The sequence below is a fragment of the Leptinotarsa decemlineata genome, unplaced genomic scaffold, assembly GCF_025532065.1.
Source record: "Leptinotarsa decemlineata unplaced genomic scaffold, Ldec_3_MD MMD2_tig00000251_RagTag_RagTag, whole genome shotgun sequence".
Taxonomy (NCBI): domain Eukaryota; kingdom Metazoa; phylum Arthropoda; class Insecta; order Coleoptera; family Chrysomelidae; genus Leptinotarsa; species Leptinotarsa decemlineata.
Window position 1 is genome coordinate 10637602 of NW_027412547.1, and position 20435 is coordinate 10658036.

Sequence of the window (20435 nt, forward strand, 5' to 3'; positions counted from 1 at the left end):
TTTTGGTCATTTTCAATAATTTCTGTTATGGGAGGATCAATTGTATCTTCAAGCATGTTCAGGTAGACCTCACCAGTTAAATTCCCAGGAATAAAAAGTGGCCTTACGATATGACTACCTAATATGCCACACCAGACATTGATTTTTTGAGGGTACTGGGTATGGATCTCTCGGAATAAGTGTGGGTTACTGTCATCCCAGTAACGGCAATTATGACTATTCACAGCTCCATTCAAAAAAAATGTACTCTCATCGGAAAAGCACGTGTTGAATGATAGGTGCGGATCATCAATTAGTAGCTGGCTCGGTTGTTCACAAAATTGCAGCCTTCTATCAGGATCATCTTCATTGAGTTCCTGTACTAATTTAATTTTGTACGGATGAAATTTATAGGCTTTTAATATCCGTCTTATGGACGAACGGGAGACACCTAATGCTGCAGCAAGCTGACGGGTACTTTGATCCAATTCAACATGTCCCAAAACAGCGATTTCCACTGCTTCATTTCTGATCGGTTTCCGTGGCTGGTGTTTCACATTACAGACAGATCCGGTATCGACAAACTTTTGGACTAACTTGGCAACGTACGATTCATTCACATATTTCCCGGGATGACTGTTATTAAAGAGGCGAGCAGTAAGTCTAGCAAAACTATTATGTTGATAATGAAGTTTAACAATTTCAAATCGATCAGGAATGGAATAAACCATTTTTACAGTAAAGTTGAAATAATTTCAAAAGCAACCGAATCAATGAAAGTTTGCCTAAATTCTTTTTGTACACTTATCTGCTGTTGTTATTTGAACCAAAAAACGCAAGAGAGAAATTGAGGAATGTAGTAGTGATAAAAATGTCGTTTTCTCCGCATTTTCATTAACACCAAAAATATCGAATAAATGTTCTTGGTATTTCATAACTATTCAAGTAAATACAACAAATTAGGTATCATTGGAAAGATAATTTTGTGCCCTTTCAAATGATATATCACTCGACCCCACTTTCCATTTAAAATTTTAAGGTTGTTACTCACCCTCGCTAGGCGGTTGAAGGCACAGGTAGAAAAATACATCTAAAATGTGTCCCCCTCAAAAGCAAAATTGACCTGTCCGAGAATTTTTCCGTTAAGTTACAAAAAAAGGAGAAAAGCAAGGTGCACACATTTCGTTGGACACCATGAAAATCATATAATTTTTTTTTAAAATTACTTATGTCGACATTGAGTTGTATATCTTGTTTATTTATACAGGTACAACTCGCCACAAGCTTTCATTTCATATAAATTGTGTAATGTAATAAATTGATGAGTCTAATTTGATTCCAGTTTTGTTTTTCTCTTTTTGGAACATGTAAATGAGAGTTTGCTTTCCAATATGTTTCAACTATAAATTTATATTCTTGTTCTATAATGGGAGTTTCGGGTAAGTTTTTTTCGTTACAGTACTTACCCAGGTTCCCCCCCAGCCTCCATATTATTAGCAAGCGTAACATCGTTCGACCAAACATCGTACTGCCACTTCCTCAATCCCAACACCCCGCACAGCACCCTTCCCGAATGTATTCCTACCCTCATGTTCAGTTGGACATCAGTGGCTTCGACGACGCTGGCGATAGCGTCAATCATATCCAAGCCCATTTCGACGGCGCAATGAGCATGATCTGAACGTGGCTCGGGAAGACCTGAAACGCAGTAGTAGCAGTCTCCGAGGATTTTAATGCGCAGGCAGTGGTTGTCCTGAAAAAAAAATTAATGATGATGTCATTCTCATAAAAACAAACGCATATACAATTTCCAAAAATTCAAAACGCAGATTCCAATGTAGCGGAGACGTCAAGTCAAAAACGCACTTTCATGTCGAGAGATGAAATTTATTACAATTATATTTTAGAACAGTTGTTAGGACAACCCATTAGGAATTAGTCCAGTCATCACCCGAAGACAATTGTGGATAACAATCGAAACGTCGTGAAGTAACTTGGCTTGGAATCTCTTAATTTTTTATTTTTTTGTTCAATTGTTCCATTGATCTGACGATTATGTGACAAAAACAACCATCTGCACTGATAGCAGACAAGCCCTATTAGCCTAGAACAGACAACGTGTTACCTCAGGGCAAGCACTAGAGTGTCACCAAGATTTAGCCAAAGCCTCGGCTTTGGTGGGTTAAAGGGCACGACAGGAGTAAAGGTAATCGCATTGCCGACATTTTAGTCAAGGAAACGGCTGGACTAAGAATTTTACGGCCTGATGACTTCGACAATTGCGGAACTAGCCAAACGTCACAACCATGCTCAATCCCTGAAGAGATGGAATGGAATCAAAGGATGCAATCTTGCCAGGATCACCCTGGGCGACCCTGGGAAGCCGGCGCCGAAGAAATATCTTAACAGTAGGATTTCCGACTGGCCACTGTCAACTAAGGAAACACCTCCATAATATGGGGATAGTGGGCACACCTCTATGCAGGATGTGTGAACAGGAAGATAGAACTGTCAAGAGTGTCCGAGTTATCGTTAATAAGAGAGTGTTTGTTCGGAGAGTCTTGGCCTACACCTGTCGATATAAAGGAGATGTCTCCTGGTGACCTAAGAGGACAACTCCTCGGGAGGATGTAATGGGTCACATATGGCCTAAGTGCTGAGGGCCTACAAAACAATAGTTAATACAATGAAGTATAAAGTTAATCACATGAAGAAGTAAATTTTTATAATGGAGAAAAGAAAATTATCACATGTTACCAATGACTAAATGGTTACAGTGACATATGTGCCGCAGTGACATTTCAATTAACATGGGTGGAGTGCTAAATATTCATTGTTATAAATACTTGATTAAGAGCCAGATTGGCACCCCACGCTTTCTTACAAAAACATTATTTTTTTTGTGAATAGATTTATACTGATTTCAGACTTATTAAAAGTCATTAGTTACATCAAGCCATAGCACTTATTTTCTATGTGAACACAATCTTAAATTAGTTTCGAATTATTTTTTAGTTTGTGTTGCTATTAAAGCGTGTTATTTTAGTTTTTTAAACTATTATTTGTTTTCCACTTTTTAGTTTGGCTTGCTATTTCAAGTCCATTATTATGAGATAAACTTATGAAATTATTGTATTGTCACCGATTATTGATAAGTGTACAAAGTTACAAAGTTAATAAATACATCTGTCCGTTTAAAGTTAGTCAAAATCGAGTGCAAAGGAGTCGGTTACAAACAAACGAACATACAAGTGAAGCTTATATAACCGTTGTAGTGTATTGATTCATTGTACCACTCAGTAAAGTAGTTCTTATTGCAAGGCGTTAGTTTTTAGGTGGAGATAAAAGGTTCGTTCCAACCAGCGTCAGAAACAGTTTCTGACAGTCAGGATTCTGCGCAGTAATGTTATTGCGTTCCAACATGAGTTTCCAACCATTAGTAAACTATCAGTTTTCTGTTCCATCCAAGATTCAAACCTGTTCGAAATCTATCAGAATCTATCAATCTGACGCATGCGTATTCCGTATTACTGTTTCTGTTTTATGTTCATGCAACTTATAAACAACATAACCTGCAAAAATTGTAATAAAATAAATTATGTATTTGCTGGCGCAGGAAAAATTGGGAATTCTTTAAGTGAACCTATAATATGAACATCTTCAATTACACAAATTAATTATTGCGGTGACCTCCCAGTTCCATGTTGATAAGTAAACAGAATAGAGATATAAAATACTGCAACCTTCTTTTACTCTCCAGAAATACACTTGATTAGATTTATTTTTAAAGAATTGAAGGGGTTATATTTTTAGGAGTGACATTCGTTGTGGAATGTTTGAAATACAAACTGAGTAGAGAAAAGTATATTCTGTATAATTCAGTGTTCATATAGAAGTATTTGTTTCGAAAAAAAAATTTTTTCTTTCGTGTAATTCAATGTTTATATGAAAGTAGCTGTTTCAGGAGGACATTCTTTCAGTTTGTGTCTGAAAGTTACTTCTTTGCATGATCTACACATCCATGTATAGAGTTACTTATTTTCAAATTGATTACTTCCTTCCTTTTTTTGGAAGATTCCCTCATCCCCTTTTTTTGTATTAAGATGGAGTAGTAGAAAGCCAAAAACTTTCCCAAATTATTTTTAAAGGTTATGTTGAAATTCCATGCCAAACTTCAGTTGAACTATCAGCTGTTCCAATCAGACATTTCAAATTAATCAGAAACCAATATTTACCAGACATGCGCGTTGACAACGATTTACAAACAGTTGGAAATCTGTTTGTGACTCAAGGTTGGAACGAACCTAAAACACCTTTTTAACAACACTGGTGTTTTCAATTATTGATATCAAGTCCCAATACATTACAAGCATGTTAAAAAAAAGAGGATCAGTTTTAGAGTTGAGAATTAGTTTACTTCATCTCCTGAGAAAGTCAACTTGGTTGATTTATCGACAAAAGTGTGGAAGTTCCTTTTTTTCCCAGAACACCAGACATTTGGACATTTTTTATAATAGGAGAGCCCAAGCGGGGATTTCGGGATTTACTAAAGCGCGGCAGATTAATATACAGGGGGATACCTTGTACCCGGTTAAGTACCTCCACCAAATATGAGCCCCATATATAAGGACGCCTGTGAGGGATAATGGATTGAATTAGTAAAAAAATTGATCATCAGAAATTCTTGAGGGCGCCAGATTGAGGTAAGGTGAGTTAATTACATGCTGAAAAGTGTATATTCCAGTAATATGACAATTTGAGAGTGACGTAAAGAAAGGGGAGGGCAGCAGAGTTGTAAAAAAATAACGTCAGCTCAACATTCTCGAGCGTAGGTAATTTTTTTTTATTTTGAAGAAAATAATTCAAGGATTACGAAAAATATATAATCTGACGATTTCCGCAATACGAAATAACAAAAATTCGTCGATAAAGTTTAATGCGTGCAGCTGTATGATAACTTTATTTCCCTCTCCGAGTTTCTATTCCTCTTTCATTTTTACTCTATCTGTTACTCTCTCAATCCGTTCCCACTCTGAATTCTGATGCCATGAAGCCATCACAGCTGATCACAGAGACTCGTTCGTGATGAAGATGATGATTAATTGATCAATTGATTATAAAAAATTGAGATTTTTTTGAGCATTAAAAAAAATTATTTTCTTATAAATACAAGTATTCTACTTAAAAAACATACACTTATTTATTTGCATGCTATTTCCTGAGCTTTTCAATTATTTAAGTTCAATGATTTGAAAAAAAAATTTTGTCAGAGTAGGCGAATACCTCTAGATAATCGTCAGATTATGAGACAGCACGTCTAGAACATAAAGCTGAACCATATATATCTTAATCTGACGCGCTTGAGTATTTCAAAATGACGATTTTTTTTGCACATTATAATAATGGCCGCGAGTTTGCGTCAGATCTAAATCGTCAGATTATTGAATGGGAGCTTTTTTTGTGCTCTTAACACCCCTTTAGAAAATCTGACGCGCTCGATTAAATTTTTTTTCTTTTCACTTTAAATCCTCACCTGCATCATGCAAACGATCAGATTAACATACACAAATTATTAAAAATACGTAGGACATTGATACTATCATTATCTGACGCGCTAGAGTATGTCCATGCAACAGTTTTTTTTACATATTTAAAAATCTATAGCCGCTTCCTCCACCGATGTCTCTATGACGCTCGAGTAAATCCCCATTTTGCATCGTGGGCTCCCCTGCTATTATGGTTCACCTATTTATTGAATATTAGATTCATATAGTTACCAGTTATGTCAACATCTACTATTCATTATTGAAACGACGAAACAAAAATAAACAAAATTATAAGATTCAACTTTAGTTTAATTAAATAGGATGTAGACTATTTACAATAGTTAGGTCGAAACCACTATTTTCAATGATAATTCAGATATAATCTCCCAAACTTTTTTTTCCTTAAAATATTCACCTAAAATTGATCACAGTTTATTGCATGAACTCCAAGTTGTTTAAATGAGGAAATGGCTCGCATGGGAAGTTTTCATTTTTGATATCGAAAGATTTCATCCGGATATAATCAGTTTTTTATTCTTTTATATAATTATAAACAGGAGTGAAATGACTTCAAAGCAACAGGACGGAAATTGACAAGCATATTCATCAATTGAAAAATTCTTTGATTTAAGAATATTGCCACTGTCGTTTCATTTTAAATTGCGAGATCGATAGCAATATACTGCTTACAGCGAAATATTGTCTCAACGAATATATTTCACAAAGAATGATAGAAAATTAAAAGAGAAAAATATGAATACAAACGAACAGTCTACCTTTGGACTTTCAATGATTAGTAATGTTACATTTGATTGAATTGATTTCTCAATTATTCCCTTAACATCACTAGAAACAGGATCAATATTTGATTTGTATTATACAACTGATTTGTTATTGAGGCATTCAAAGTGCTACTGAGTAAATTGAGAACCATGACATTTCTTCTCACGAAGACGCGATCTATGGAATCGAAAGAAAATTTGATCCTCGTAAGGCAAAATCGCCTTTATTCACTCAGGCTTGTTTTTTAACAAGCAGTGAGTCCAGCAATGCATTTGCGGATTAGCAACACATTTTTCGTTCAGCCTAGCACCACTGATGAGACGTATGACGGGTCCATATAGCGCTGTCTGGTGTTGGAACACACTCGTAAATGCATTATCTTTTGGCTCTAGTTTTCCACTAGTTGCTTCGCAATGAAAACTACAGCAAAATATACAGTGCCTTCAGTTCAAAACTTCCCACCCCTAGTACTTCGTTTAGCAGGGAGAATTTGCCATAGGCAAAAAACACGTCAATTTAGATTTCGAGGGGGAAGTTTAAAACCAGTGCCAGTGGTATTTTAGGTTTAACTCTCTTACCCCTAGCTACCCCCACTTGATAATTTTAAATGGCACCCCCTATCTTGTAACACATAATTTTGAAGATCTTGAAAATCCTCACTCAACCCCGTTTTAGAAAACTGAAATTGGTTGATTCGTTCTCGTAAAATAGGGCAAAAAGAAAATGCATTAATTTATGGAACTGCTACCACCGAAGTGAGATAAGGGCACACATTTGATTCTTGGCGTCAGTTACAATTAAATGGTGAAAACATTTATCAGGATTAGTTATTCCTGATTTTAAACTGTTTGTCCAGTGGTGTCAGTTGCACTGACAGTAATACAAATCGTAATGGTGTACACTTTACAAGAAAGAACTGAAATTATTTTTATTTATGGTGCTGAAGATAGGTGTGCTCGTAGGACAGCCCGGGTTTTTGATGAAAGGCATGCAGGCCAAAATGTGAGTCACCGATATGTTCTACACCTTGTTCAAAAATTTGAAGAGACCGGTTCTGTGTGCAACAAAGCAGTAAAGCAGCCGAGAGTTCTTACGGAAGCCGCACAGATTGAGATTTTAGGCCAATTCGCCGTGGAGCCTACTACTTCAATTTCGAAAGTCGCTAAGTTAGTAAATATTTCAGTTGGTTCTATACACAAAATTTTAAAACCAAAAAAGTTCTTTCCTTACAAAATGAGTATTCTTCAGAAACTCAGTGAGGATGACTATGATAGGAGAATTGAATTTTGTGAATTAATGACTGCGAGAATTCAAAATGACCCGAAATTAATAAAAAAATATTTGCTTCAGTGATGAATCAACTTTTTTTCTCAATAGCTTTGTAGATAAGCATAACTGTAGATACTGGGATAATGAAAATCCACACTTGTTTCGAGAGGACCATACGCAATATCCACAAAAAATAAACGTCTGGGCTGGAATTCTGGGAAACGTAATAATTGGCCCTATTTTTATTGAAGAAAATTTAACTGGTCAATTGTATTTAAACTTATTGGAAAATGTAATCGATCCACTCATAACACAGTCCTTAGAACGCCAAGTTGATGAAGAAGACATCCCGCTCTTGGATGAACAAAATTTACATTTTCAACAGGACGGCGCACCGCCACACTACGCATTGCATGTCCGACAGTGGCTCGATCAACGGTTTCCTGACAAATGAATTGGCAGAAGAGGCGCTCTGGAATGGCCGGCGAGATCTCCGGATTTAACGCCATTAGATTTCTTTCTCTGGGGTTATTTGAAGACAATGGTATACAAAACTCCCCCGCAGGACATTCAAGATCTAAGACACAGGATTACTGACACATGCAGACAAATTAATAACGAAACATTTACAAAAGCCCGACAGGAATTCGAGAATAGATTGTACTTTTGCTTGGCTACCGATGGTAATTATTTTGAAAACCTTTTTGCCCTATTTTACGAGAACGGATCAACCAATTTCAGTTTTCTAAACGGGGTTGAGTGAGGATTTTTAAGATCTTTAAAATGATGTGTTACAAGATAGTAGGTGCCATTTGAAATTATCAAGTGGGGGTAGCTAGGGGTAAGGGGGTTAAACCTAAAATACCACTGGCACTGGTTTTAAACTTCCCCTCTATATCTAAATTGACGTGTTTTTTGCCTACGGCAAATTCTCCCTGCTAAAAGGGTAGGAAGTTTTGAAATGAAGGCACTGTATAGGGGACGATGTAGAAGCTTGGCTTCGCAACTGACCCTTGGGAAGCTTCGTGTGAAATTGATATTCAAAAATTCATCTCTTTCTCGATCCCATTTATGACGTCTTCGTAATTGGAAATGTCATCACCCTTATTCAGTTATAGTGTAGCAACTTATTGCAGAGAGAATGAAAGAGATGGAAGTTTCACTTCTTGTAAAATATGTCCAAAGACAAAGATTAGTTATGTTAGTGATGACTATCTGTTTAGAATATCCAATATTGTAATTCATTTCAATGAAAAAGTTTGAAAAGCCTATAAATGTCACTCGTGAGGCTCAAAAATTATAAAAAAAAATGTTGAAAACATGATGCTTCCTTTTTAAAGCATAAACTTCAAATGATAATGCTGTTGATAATGATGAATACAGAGCATCACCCTTTTTGAAAATTATTAGATTCTACCTTTTACTGAAGGACAACTAGGGATGAGATCTAGAGATTTCCAGATGTAAAGTTGGGTATTGACATGGCTTCATATTGAAAACTAATGTAAAAACTGACCAACCTCTCCGTGTACTGCAAGAAATATTGAGAATGTGAAAATTAATTATAATAACAATGTATTTTAGAATTCCAAAAATGAGGACAAAGTTGCACAAAAGTTTATTTTCAAAGTATCCAAAAATGTGCTACTAGTTACGCAGCAGATTTTCCTAACGCTTTCGTAACCGAGCTAACTAGCAACCTAATAGAAGTTTTTTAGCTCCTATATAAAAAAAGTTTTGTTCTGGTGTGGAAAAAGTGTTTCCATTAGATGGGTTCAATTTACACCAGTTTTTCTGAAGTTTATTTCAAACAATCCTGCTATACATGAATATTTTTTTAAATACCGTAGTATATACAGAAATCTAATAAAATTAACAAAAGAAAACTACTATGAAAATAGAATCAATTTATCAAATGATAAAATGAAGGAAACATGATCTATCATTAACGATATACAAGATAAGAATAAAAAAAAAGAATCACCGATATTCCTATCAGCTCAGATGAAATCAATAACTTTTACTGTACAATCGCTAATAAACTCAGTACATATATTTTCCCACCGTAGGTAGGATCCACTAATCCACCTTGAAAACTTATTAATCAAGGAATCTTTTATACTGCAAGATACTAATATTTATGAGCTTGCAGAAGTGATCAAAGGCATAAAAAATAAAAAAGCAGTAGGTTTTGATGACATCTCAATTAAACTTTTTGAAAATCTCCCAATTGAAGCCCTTGAAACTCTTGTGTTACTGATACACTTCTCATTCCGTAGTGGAGTGTTCCCATCTTTCTTAAAATTATCGGTAGTCATTCCTCTACACAAAGATGGCGATCTTGAAGACCCTTCAAACTATCGGCCAATTTCCCTTATACCTACGTTGGCAAAAATTATCGAACAACTCGTCAAAAAAAGGCTCAATGAGTTTCTTGTAACTCACAAAGTAATCAATGAAAATCAATTCGGCTTCCAAACCAATAAAAACACCCATGACGCAATTTTCAGTTTTCTGTATGAGGTAAGTATATGCAACTATTAACATTGGAGATGTAGCCGCGGCAGTCTTCTGCGATTTTGCGAAAGCGTTCGACTGTGTTAACCACAATTTACTCCTGCATAAGTTGTAGGTATTATTGTGGTTGTAGAGGAAAAACACTCGAGTGGTTTCAGTCATATTTAACGGGACGAAGTCAGATGGTGACGACAAACGAACTATCAAAAAAACTAGAAATCAACTCGGGTGTACCACAAGGTTCAGTACTAGGCCCGATCCTCTTTCTTGTATATATTAATGACTTATTACCTATAGATGTATCTGGCAAACTAACTCTTTTTGCAGACGATACCACAATTTTGTGGCATAGTGTATCAGTGGATAATTTTCATGAAAACATATCCAGAGATATTTTAATTATAAAGTCTTGGTGTGATTCAAATTTATTATCATTCAACATCAACAAAACAAATATGATCTCTTTTGAATGTAATCTTGACAATTTACCCTTAGCTAACGGAACTATTGAAAATAAAGATTACGCTAGGTTACTCGGACTTTATATAGACAAAGGTCTGAAATTCTAAAACCACATAAAAAAACTGAGAGCTACAGTTACCTCGGGGTGCTATGCACTGAGAGTTATATCTAGAGAACTTGGAAGCTCTACAGCAAGAACTGCATATCATGCTATGATAGAGACGCACCTGAGATACGGTATACCTTTTTGGGGGGTGTGCAGTTCCCACCTTCTTAATTCTATTTTGAAATTACAAAAAAGAGCAATCATACACATATACAAGATGAATCCACGTGAATCATGCAAGCTAATATTTAAAGAAAAACGAATATTAAAAGTGGTAGCACTCTTTATTTTGGAAACTGTTTGTCTCTTTAGAAAACATATATTGGTGTGATTCAAATTTATTATCATTCAACATCAGCAAAACAAATATGATCTCTTTTAAATGTAATCTTGACAATTTACCCTTAGCTAACGGAACTATTGAAAATAAAGATTGCGCTAGGTTTCTAGGACTTTATATAGACAAAGGTCTGAAATTCGAAAACCACATAAAAAAACTGAGGGCTACAGTTACCTCGGGGTGCTATGCACTGAGAGTTATATCTAGAGAACTTGGAAGCTCTACAGCAAGAACTGCATATCATGCTATGATAGAGACGCACCTGATATACGGTATACCTTTTTGGGGGGTGTGCAGTTCCCACCTTCTTAATTCTATTTTGAAATTACAAAAAAGAGCAATCAGACACATATACAAGATGAATCCACGTGAATCATGTAAGCTAATATTTAAAGAAAAACGAATATTAAAAGTGGTAGCACTCTTTATTTTGGAAACTGTTTGTCTCTTTAGAAAACATATATTGCGATATAACAACAATTATTTCCATTACAACACCCGCATGAGTAACAAAAATAACCTGAAACTGCCTATTCCTTCCCCCGCATCAATCAAGGATTCTTTTTTTTATAACGGTGTTAAATTTATATATATATATATATATATATATATATATATATATATATATATATATATATATATATATATAATCTTTCATTGAGACAAAATAAGTTTCCATCACGATGGAAACGTGCTATTGTAACTCCTATACACAAATCTGGTAAAATATCACTTATAGAAAATTACCGGCCAATTGCTGTGTTACCTGCTCCTGGTAAATTGTTCGAACAGATAATATATGCTAAAGTGTGGCACAAAGTAAAGAATTTAATAAATGAAGAACAGCACGGCTTTGTGCTAAAAAAGTCAACTTCCACAAATCTGTTATCTTTTAGTCATGACGTACTTAGAAGTCTGGAAAATTCTACTCAGGTCGACGTGATATACACAGATTTCCAAAAAGCGTTCGACAAAGTAAATCATGATGTATTGTTGAATAAACTTTCTCTATGTGGAGCTACTAAAGGAACTATCAAATTTATAGCATCATATTTAAATGAGAGAACGTTCAGAGTAAAATTCGGTACCAACTATTCAGATGAGTACCAATCAAAATCAGGAGTGCCCCAAGGATCAAATCTAGGGCCTCTATTGTTTCTCATTTTTATTAATGATCTATCAGCGGAAATTAAATATTCAAATTATTTACTCTTTGCCGATGACCTTAAATTTTATAGAAAGATAGATTGTGTTCAAGATTGTAGTAAGCTGACAAAGGATATTGAAAATGTTTACCAATGGAGTGTGAAAAATAAGTTACCATTTGATACGTCAAAATGTATTGTAATGACTTGCACAAGAAAGAAATAGAGTATGCATATGAAATGGAAAATATCACGTTGGCACGAGTAAGTAATGTTAAAGATTTGGGGGTACGATATGACTCAACCCTGTCATTTAAAAAACACATTGAAACAGTAGTCTCTCAGGGTTTACGGAGTTTGGGTTTTGTTTTGAGGCAAAGTAAACATTTTAGAAATTACCAAACAGTCATTAGGATATATAACGCTCTGGTGAGACCCAAACTCGAATATTGTGCAGCCGTTTGGCACCCGTATTATTTTATATATAAAAATAATCTGGAGAAAATTCAAAATAGATTACTGCGGCATTTATATTATAAGAAATATGGAGTCTACCCAGATTATAATACTGTGAGAACTAATGATCTCAGGAAAGAATTTGAAATCTCGAGTTTAGAGAATAGAAGATTATACATAATAATTGCAATATGTTACAAAATTTATAATAATTATCTCAACTGTCCCAAGTTACGTAGTTTGATGAACCGAAGAAACCCTATTAAAATTACACGATCAACCCCTTTTTTTGAAATACCATTAGTCATCACGACTCAAGGTACCCCAATCGTAACGATGCTGAAAGTCACAAATAATACACTATTAATGTCCGAACTCAGCTTTGTCCAACCCCCTAGAGAATTTTTTACTGGGTTGAAAAATTATATATTAAGTGTCAACCAATAGCTTCTTTGTCATATTTTTGGATTAGTTACTTTTTTATTTTTTTCTTATTACATATGTATAGCTTTAGTTTCTTTTATTGTATACTGGCTATGAATGTACGATACATATATAACGATTTTCTCATGTAATTAGGTTACACCTGTATGAGAATAAATAAATAAATAAATAAATAAATAAATAAATAAATAAAATGTACAATCACCTGCCTGAATGCTTTAAAGAAGCAAATCCGAACATTGAATACTTCCGAAAAGACATCAAAGGAGTTTTAATCAGCAGGTTCTATTTTAGCTTGCAGGAATTTACGATGATCATCTCTAATTGATATTTCTTGTTTATTTTACTTATAGTATGTATTCGTACATGTGCGAGCTTATTTTTGCCTACATTTATTTATTTATTTTGTACTATATGTTTGTATGTACCTATGACAAAAATCTTACTGAGAAAGATTTGTTAATGTTGTTTTTAGTTTTGATGTTTTTTGTGAGTCTATATTTTCAAATGTATTTTATATCTTAGCTATGTAAACTTTGTCAATAAGAATACCTTCTTGAGACAATAAATTATATATTATTATTATTATTATTATTATTATTATGTTCGATAATATATGTTTCCATTTTGTTTCGCATGGACTCACTAAATTATGTAGGATGCTGTCTTAAATCTTCATGAAGATGAAGACATTCAATTCTGTATTATTAGGTTGTAATAAAAATTTTAGATCTTTCTAAAGCACTTGAAGATAAAAGTATTTCTTTTCATCATATTCACACATTTTGAGTTCGCTGTTAACTCACAATAAATACCTTTACAAATATCTTTTAGAACGGCACTCGGCTCGTCTTCTATCAAAACTCTGTTGTGAAGTTCACATAAAAATAGATAATCAGACTTGACAACTTGACAAAAAAACAGTACTATGTCTATACCGTATGTTTTGTTTGTCTTATTGTTCAAGAAAACAGCATCTGTAACAACTGTGGTCAGGAAAATTTGTGTATCGTCCCTAATTTGACAAAATCACCAAGTTTCACCGAGTTTCATATTCTTTTCGATTTCTACTATATTCTCTTTGGATGGACACTATTAAAATAAAAATAAAGTATAATATGTCAGGTGATTACGAAACAAAGAATTTCCTTCTGAAGCCGCAAAACAAGAGAACAAGTGTGTCATTTTGTTCTCATTAAATCCAACATCAAAGGGGAAATTGTAGACGTCGACATTTTTATTCAAAGGAAAACGTATTTTCAATTCACAACGACCGAATTCATTGAGAACTCCTATAACTCTTAACGAAATCACATCGTGAAGGAATGTAGTCTCAAAGAAAGGCCAAGATTTCAATTTCGAAACTGAAGAGAATAACACTGGATGAGCTCTAAACACAAATTCTAGGAGACAAAATTAGTACGACAGTTCTTTTAGGTTTCAGTCTGATGGAGATTAGTTTAGTACAGATTTATGCAAGAATTCCAAGAGAGCTTTCAGTGAAAGCTTTTCAAGCCCGTTGGGTAATTAAAATTTCAACATTTCAGTAATGTGTTTTCAGATATGACGAGAAGAAATTATAGTCATCAAATGTTTTATGAACATCGTAAAATTAGATTAAGTTAGTTTCATAAGTAATCTGAATGAATAACCCAAAAGCAATTACAATGTGTTTTTAATTTGCTCTTCAAAAAATATCATCATTATTATAAGAATGTAAAAGTAAATTTCAAATACTTTTTGTTGACACGAAACATTTCTATTCACACACCCCTGATTTTTCAAATTTTACGGTATTTGCCTATTTTCCATGTACATGCACAAGGACTGCGAGTAAATTCGCAACACCAGTGTCTCTGTGGAAATAGTAGTATATACAAAGTCATGTGTTTTTGACAGAAAATAAAAATACCGAATTTGAAAGATGGGAGTAGGTTCCAACGTCGGTCCGATGCAATGATAAACTTCTACATGCACTGCCGAATGAGATTTGCTTTCCGTCTCTCTCTCTGCAGCTCACTATGATATGGCAACTAGATCATAACAAAGCCAAAAACCGTGATATTTTATGATATAGATCCCACATATTGCGTCGTACGCCAAATCGACATCGCTACTACTTACTCCAGATTGTTCTTTCTTCTCAAGAGAGAATGAGTACAAACACTTAATCCCTGACCTGGCCTAATACCATGAATTGAAACAGCACTATATTGGATCGTAAATTCGCCGCTGTTTCGTTTTGGTATTGAACAGTTGCCCCTGCAGTGAGACTTCGAGATACTATTTCGTAGTAATGATTACTACTTCTGGCATTCTATAATAAACAAATTTCACCAATTTTGGAAAACTGCTCTTACATGTGAGATTCCAATTGACGATGACAAATTGTTAGTTTTAGTCGTTAATATAGGATTTCTGGATTTGATATGTTCGATAGTTATTTCGTGTTTCAGATAGCAACTGTTTAATGAAGAAATCACTGAACATGGCAAATTGTACCTTTTGTGGCACCAACTCAAAGATTGCTCAGAGAAATAATTGAGAAAGTCCTGCATAACGTATGAATACATTTTCAGTTAATGAAAACCAGAATCCAAAAAGTGCACATCAACTGTCCAAAATTTTAGTGGCTAATATATTGAAAACACTTTTTCCTCACCAGAACGCGCGTTTCGATATTCAAGTTATCATCCTCAAGAAATGACTAAAACTACTTGTTAATATTTTCATATGAATCTAGATCAGCCATACTCAACCTTTTTCTTAATCGGGCAACAAACACGTTTCGGTCTTGATGCGCGGGCCGCAAAACATATTTTAGCGTTAATAAAAAACATAATTCAGAATTGACGATGTATTTATTGATAAAAGAAAAGGTGGTCACAATAAAGCCAGCTATACAATACATGACCTTGTAACCTTCATAATATAAGGTTATCATGAAGCCAAATGCAATGTAGACCAAATTCTGAAAGAACTAACGATGACTTCAAGTTTTAACAAAGATGTTTCGTGTGAAACCATCTTGTTTCAATGAGATTTTTGATACACTTTTTCAAAACTTTGTCCAGGTCTGGTTTGTTGCTGCATGTTAACCTTATCACATCATTCAGATGAGAGTCTGTGAGTTTGTAACGAATGTAGACCTAAAGAAAACACGTCCTCTGCTCTATAACTCACAATTCCTGGTGGGCCAACAACAAAGGCCCGGCGGGCCGCAGGTTGAGTATGGCTGACCTAGTATAGATGAATAATTACCTGACATATGGGATCGTGTGATATAGATCTTTTGTCCCTCTATTACCTCTGTGAGTTTTTTCAAAATTAGTACATTCATTATCGCAAACTTAATTTAAGAAAAAACAGTAAATGCTCTGTCGTTTCTTTTATTGGGGAAATCAACAACAAACAATATCAGTATTAACAAAATCAACGGATACATTGCTCGAAGTGACCTTCATCTACACTCGATTTTTTAAAGCTTTCCTCACTCTATTCAAGATGTACAGGGTCAGCAATCTCGAACAATTCTGGGCTAGGTAGAGTAAACTTTCGACGTCGGTCGTCCCCACAGAAATCCAACGGTGTGAGATCAGGTGATGTAGCTAGTCACTCTACTGGACCCCCTCTGCCAACCCAAAGCATTGGAAAACGTCCGTTCAAAAACTGTCTCACCCGAACATCAAAATGTGACGATGCACCATCCTGCTGGAATGTTATTTCATTTTCTACTAAATTGTCATTATTTTCTAAAATTTGTGTAGTCATAGGATCTACACAGTCTTGTACCTAATAGATTTGTGCGTCTATATTGAGATTATACTTTCAATAAAGAATGGTCCAACAATATGATTACTAAGAATGCCGGCCAAGACATTCAATTTTTGTGAAGTTTGTGAATGTGTTTCCATCACCAAATGAGGATTCACATCGCTCCGGTAATGACAATTATGTATATTTACTCAACCAGCCAATACAAAAGCACTTTCATCTGAAAAATACGTATTGTGTAATAGGTTTGGGAGGTTTCGGTTATTGGTCGTATTTTCGCTGAACTTCTCACAAAACTGAAGTCGACTATCAGGATCATTCTCGTTTAATTCCTTATTTTGAAATAAGGGAATTTGTAGGGTGTAAAAAACCAGACGATCGAGCTACTTGTCAGGTATATTGTTGATTATCCATTTAAACATGTCCTAAAAATGCAACTTCAGCATGTTTCCCGTTGTCAACAGAAGCTGAAGTTCTGAATTCATCTTCCATTTGAAAAATCAGAGGTGTGGAAATAGAAATGTTCTGTAGCAGCAAAAAGTATTTAAAATATACTTTTACATTTTTATTATATTGATATTTTTTGAGGAGCAAAATAAAAACACATTGTAATTGCTTTGGGGTTATTCATTCCGATTACTTATGAAACCTTAATCTAATTTGACGATGTTCATAAAACATTTGATGACTATAATTTCTTCTCGTCATATCTGAAAATACCTCACATACCTTACTGAATGGATTTGTTTCTGGAAAATTTTTGTTTCAATAAATTTCAATGTTTCATTTTGCCATTGATTTTATTCTGTTATGTGATTATTTTTTTAATACAGTGGCCCAGTACACTTGGTGAAAATCAATGAAACTATTAATGATAACAATTACAAATTTTCACACTATAAAATAAATTTTCACTACAACAGTTGGACTAGTCCAACTGTTGTAGTGAAATGCGTTTTGGAAATTAATTCTATATTATGAAAATTTGTAATTATTAACATAAATAGTGCTATGTGATTGTGTTTCATTCGTATTGTGGTTCTGGACTAAAACATCTGAATTAACTTTTAAAATCCATTTTATACTTTTGGAAAAAATTGTATAAAAACTGACATTAAGGTATTGTTGACTTGGAACCAAGGGTGCTCAACTCCAGGCCCGCAGGCCACAATGTGGCCCACGAAAGAATTTTAAATGGCCCGCGCAAGTAAAATTTGAAATACGCACCAAATTGAAAAATCCCGCCAAATTGCCTGCCGCGAAGAAGTGTACTACCTACGCGGTACAAAGTAGAGATTGTTCACTTTCGACTATGTTTAATTTGATAAGCGGATCCAAAGCAAAATTAAATCTCTTTTTAATTAATTTGGCTACAGAAAATATTGTTCTGTTCCCCAAACTAAAACATTTGATAAGGGAGCTCAATATTGCTTCTGTTAATTATTCTAAATATTCTAATTCGATGCTTATTACAGCCGTTTGAGAAGAGATTTAAAGACTTTGAGAAAAAAAACAAACTATACAAATTTTTATAATAAGTTTGACGGAAATAGTTGGTTATCCTGCCAATCAGTTGGAAGTCGTTGAACTGCAAAATCACGATACGTTAAAAAACCTTTTTGCCAACAAATTGTCTTCGAAAGCACAAAATTCTTCGGAAGATTTTGCAGATTTCTGGAAATTGGTACCAAAAGCAGAATATGCAGCAATAACTGACTTGGCGTTACAGTTTTTAAGTAGTTTTGGATCAACATATGTGTGTGAGAAGGGATTTTCAGACCTTAATTATGTAAAAAATAAATACCGCACATCCTTAACTGAGCAACATGTTTGTGACTTGTTGTTACTATCAACATCGGATTTGTCGCCTGATATAAGTAAATTATTAAGAGACAAACAATAGCAGAAATCACATTGATTGTAACAACGACTCACCCTAGATTTAGATTTGAGAAGATACATACTTGAGTTCAATTTTCTTTATTTATTTAGCATAAGATACTCTCTGTTTGTTCATGATACCTTCTTTTGATATCTGCTACAACGACTCGCATTTTAATCAAAATGATGGGGTAATTATTTATATGAAGAGTGAACTTGATTATATAACTTCTATAAATCACCTTAGTGAACTTAAACTTTTAGAAATTTCTTACACACTGAATACTATGTCTTTTATACTAACTACCTGTTATCGTCCACCTTCAACAAATCTAAATTGTTATATAACAGAACTTGAAAACTATTTTTCATCCCAAAATAAAGCGGATATCAAAATATTTTTGGGCGATATTAATATTAATTTACTGGATACATCCGACATAAGCGTTATCGAGTACGTTTGTATGATGGAAATCAAAGGCTTTTTTTCTTATATTGATAAACCTACTAGAGAAACCCGAACTTCCTCCAGCTTAATAGATCACGTATTTATTAAGGCTTCAAATCAATGTTTAAGGAAATTAGATTTTAAATCCTATATAATAACAACAAATTTGACTGATCACTACACCATTCTACTAACAATGAAAAATATTAGTTTTAAAGGCAACAAAGAAAATAAGAATGATATAAAGACTCGGAGCTTTCTGAACAAAAAAAAATTAGGAGAACTGTTGGCAAAATCTAACTGGGATCAAGTTGTTCAATGTAATAATTCTAATGCTGCTTACGAAATCTTCATTGCAAAAACTTTAAAGATGATATCAGAGAGCACTGAAACGAAACAGATCTCCAAAAAATATTTAGTTAAACTCAAGCCTTGGATGACTCAAGGTCTACTAAAATCTATAAGGCACAGGGACTATCTAAAGCGAAAATACAACAAATCGATCACTGAAGAAACTAAGCAAGAATATGTAAACTATCGGAATTTACTCAATAAACTCATCAAAGACACAAAAAACGAATTTTATAAAAATAAAATAGAGGAAGCTCAAAATAATTATAAGAAAATTTGGCAACAAATTAATCAAATTAGCAATAATGTAGACAATTTATCCAAAAATAGGAAATATGATATTGTAAATGACAAGGGGAAAAAATTCACATCTGATACCCAAAAGGCTGATTACTTCAACAATTTTTTTGCAAACATTGGAACCGCTATGGCCAGTCACATTGATACATCCAAACCCCCCGAAATTTCCAACAGAAATAAACCTCACTTGAAAACATCATTATTTCTTCATCCGGTAACAAAAAATGAAATTACTATAACTGTATCTAGCTTAAAAACCAACACTTCTGCTGGACCTGATGGAATTACAGTTGACGTGATAAAACAATTTCACACTTTCTTCTTAGATCCGCTTTGCCACATAATTAACTTATGTTTCATGGAAGGTTCAATTCCTGATTTGTTTAAACAATCCACTACTGTACCAATTTTCAAAAGTGGTGACAAAAAACTTGCAACTAACTATAGGCCAATAACTATTATAAATAATTTCGCTAAAATTTTTGAAAAATGTTTAAAAAGTAGACTTATACAGTTTATTGAAAAACATAATATTGTATCTTCAGGACAATTCGGGTTTCGCGAGAACTTATCTACTGAAAACGCCGTTAACCTCTTGGTTGGTGATATAATAGAAAGTTGTAACCAGAACAAA

The 20435-nt window shown here is 34.1% G+C and overlaps 1 protein-coding gene across 10 annotated transcripts in view; it reads right to left on the bottom strand.

Moving 5' to 3' along the window:
• The window catches only part of rut (adenylate cyclase rutabaga), a 599728-nt gene that overhangs the window by 152768 nt on the left and 426525 nt on the right, over positions 1–20435 (bottom strand). For all 10 annotated transcript variants that reach the window (XM_074173689.1, XM_074173685.1, XM_074173688.1 and 7 more), the window contains exon 7: positions 1446–1732. In XM_074173689.1, coding sequence (XP_074029790.1) covers positions 1446–1732 — 287 coding nt within the window. The remainder of the gene's footprint in view (positions 1–1445; positions 1733–20435) is intronic.